Source organism: Lepidothrix coronata, unplaced genomic scaffold, assembly GCF_001604755.1.
Source record: "Lepidothrix coronata isolate B3197 unplaced genomic scaffold, Lepidothrix_coronata-1.0 Scaffold247, whole genome shotgun sequence".
NCBI lineage: Eukaryota > Metazoa > Chordata > Aves > Passeriformes > Pipridae > Lepidothrix > Lepidothrix coronata.
This window is the reverse complement of record NW_016690427.1, coordinates 73,075-76,095: the sequence shown is the minus strand read 5'-3', so window position 1 is coordinate 76,095 and position 3,021 is coordinate 73,075. Positions and strand designations below refer to the sequence as shown.

At 38.0% G+C, this 3,021-nt stretch overlaps 1 protein-coding gene across 8 annotated transcripts in view; it reads left to right on the top strand.

The window, feature by feature from the left end:
• The window catches only part of TGFBR3 (transforming growth factor beta receptor 3), a 143,199-nt gene that overhangs the window by 111,865 nt on the left and 28,313 nt on the right, over positions 1 to 3,021 (top strand). For all 8 annotated transcript variants that reach the window (XM_017835046.1, XM_017835045.1, XM_017835051.1 and 5 more), the window contains one exon: positions 1,800 to 1,947. In XM_017835046.1, coding sequence (XP_017690535.1) covers positions 1,800 to 1,947 — 148 coding nt within the window. The remainder of the gene's footprint in view (positions 1 to 1,799; positions 1,948 to 3,021) is intronic.

Sequence of the window (3,021 nt, the reverse complement as noted above, 5' to 3'; positions counted from 1 at the left end):
GGGATAGTTTGATAATTGCGAAAAATGTTAAGGGTTGACAGTGGTCCACTGACCAAAGAAGTTTATAACTAGTGGTTAGGGAAAATAACTCTCTGTACACATTATGAGGATTATCTGAATTGTCGAAGGTACCTTTGGGAGGTAGGACATTTAAAACATTCATCTTTTGCTCATCTTTCCTAGATCTCAGTGGGAGAACATTAATGGGGTTTGCTTCAGATAGTCATACTAGAAAAAGCTTGTCCTAAGTGCTGACTATGGTTACTAGAACAGAAATCTGCTGTGAAACGTAGGTGGTTACAATTTCATCAGAGATAAGATAGCATTAAAATCCTGTCTGCTTACTGCTGACACTGGATATCCAGCACTGTCCAGTCGTGCTCCTCATGCAATTACACGTGAGCATGTCCTATCCCTAATGAGAAAACCACACAGATGGGATGGGAGGAGGGGTCTTTGTAAAAAAGGATAATTATCTCATTACAAGATGTTGAATCCAGAGCCTGACAATATTCTTGCCTAGCAACCTGGGGAGAATAAAAAAGTGCTGAGATGTAGTGGAAGGAGAGTAGGTAACCCCAAATGATTTGCTTCTGTGTAGTGTGAGTTGCAGGCCCATCCTGAACAGAACTGATCTTTAGCATCGGCCATCATTCTACATCCCATGTAGTGCTATGCAATGACAGCCTGGATTTCAAGCCCACTGGGCTTTTGGCTTTGGCTGATAGTACAATAGGAGTTTGGTTTTCAGATAACAGTGAAAATGTTTAAGTATTTTGTTATTCAAAATAAAAGAAATGATAAGTTGCTTTGTTCTTAGTTTTATGTTATCCATAGCTATCTTTACAAAGTTTAAATCCTCAAAGAAACATACGGAAGCCAATCTGAGTGTGTGTAAAACTCCAGGAGGTGAAACAAAGGCCCCAAAGTAAAACTAAGTCTCAGTGCAGAATATTAGTTGAAACCTGTTGCTTGGGGATGAGCATGTTCTTGTGATGTGTGGCCCCATAAGATGGTCTAGAAGTTTACGTTTTTCTGTTGAATTGATATTTTGCATGACAAGGTGTTATTGATGGGTACAAACCCATTTGCTCTGTCCATTTGCTTATTTTACTGAGATCTTGAAAATCTGTATAGGGTTCATCTATTTTCCAGCAAGCAGTGGGCTGGACATCTGGGGTTTTTTCTGTTTCGAGTAAGTATATATCCAGAAGGATTGGAAACTGAATACACTGCTTAATTCCTCAACACACGCAAGATCCTAAGCAAAGTAATTTCCACAATTTAACTGCCTAAGCAGAGACATCCTTCAATACAGTATTTGTGGTTTGATTTGGGTTTGGATTCTTTTTGTGTGTGTTTGCGTTAAACTGCTTAATTTGTCTTTTTGCCTTTTTGAAGGTATTATTTTGAGTTTTAATACAGTTGTAGCCAGAGGAAACTGAAACAACTATATTTACATGCTGTCAGAGGAAAATAAGAAAACAATGTTTATTTTATAAAGCAACCTGCTAGTCATATAACTTACCTGCTCTAAATAATAGCTGAAATGAATAGCACACACTTTGTAAATAAGAGACAACAATATTATTTGTCTAAAAAGTACTTGTTTCTATTGTTATGCAAAATCACTTAAGCGTATATGGAATAACAATCTGTTTTGCACATGTTGTGTTGCCTGGGATAATATCCAGCATTTTAATCAGCTGGCCAGACAGTGAAAACATGATGGATTGGAAGAAGGTCGATAGCTGAAAATTTCTGGCATTCTGTTCTAACTTTCTATTTTCCACATCCAGTGCTCTCCAGGTGGATATAATCGTTGACATTAAACCATCTCAACCAGGCGCCAGACTTGTCAGAGATGTCGTACTTATCCTCAAGTGTAGAAAGTCTGTCAACTGGGTTATCAAGTCTCATGATGTCCAGGGAAAGCTGGAAGTGATTGTAAGTTAAGGCACCTTTATTTTTTGAGAGATATAATACTGCAACAATATAGAATCCATTTAAATGTGATATAATTGCTTTTTTTTAATTATTAATGCATGTCAGGGAGTAAACGCAGAAACTATTTTATCTCGTTAGTTTTTAATATATGGGCTATTAGACCAACACATGGCAGAAGCCAGGTGGTTAGTGCAAGGATTTAGGGTCTGTGTCTTTTCAACTTCTGTTGAAGTACCCTAAACACAGAGTTGGATCTTCATCTCCCTTTTTACTGTTACTTCAGTGAGTGGATCTACAGGTTCATCTCAGAAGTTGGAACAATGCCTCTGAGTGCGGAATGGATAATACTGAATATGTGGCACACACCCACAACCCTTAGAAGTGGAAACAGTTTTACTTCTCCTGCTTGTGGTTGTAGTTGTGTCTATCCCTCTTCCCTGCCAGTACTTCTGCCCCAGTAAATGTTTGGTCAAATTGACCTCTCCTCTCCTCAAACTGCAAATGATAAGTTTTTTAAAAGTTAAAACCAGAATCGCTAAAGCTAAACTTCTAAAATTACTGGGGATGCTGGTTAACATTGATTACGGGCTTTGTAGCTCAGCACCATTTCTACTAAGAAAATGTGTTTTCCCTTGGTCTGAAAGAAATAAACATAATTGGACTGATCATGCAGCCAATAAATGTGTGGCCTATTTCTGTCTTAAGTGATCAGTTAAGAGCACATTGTACAGTTGAGCTGAATGTTTGCTCAGGACCACCTAGTGGCCTCCTGATTAGCAGTTTTGCAGTAATTCAGTTACGTTTTCAAACTTCAGCTCTCTATTCATGGGAGTTTTACTTTGCTGAGTAGCATTCTGCTTTTGATGTGTGTAAGGGTTGTTTTGACAGGATGCAAAGGCTGATTGATCTAAATCTCCCAAGAGGACAGATTGGTAGACAGGATTTCATGCTATATTTTGAGAGTGAAGGAAATAAAAGAAAACAAATTTTGGTGTTGCTCAGAAAATTGAATGGAAAAATTATCTAGGGTGGATGATGAAATTCCCTCTTCATCCCTAACACAGATTTGTCTTA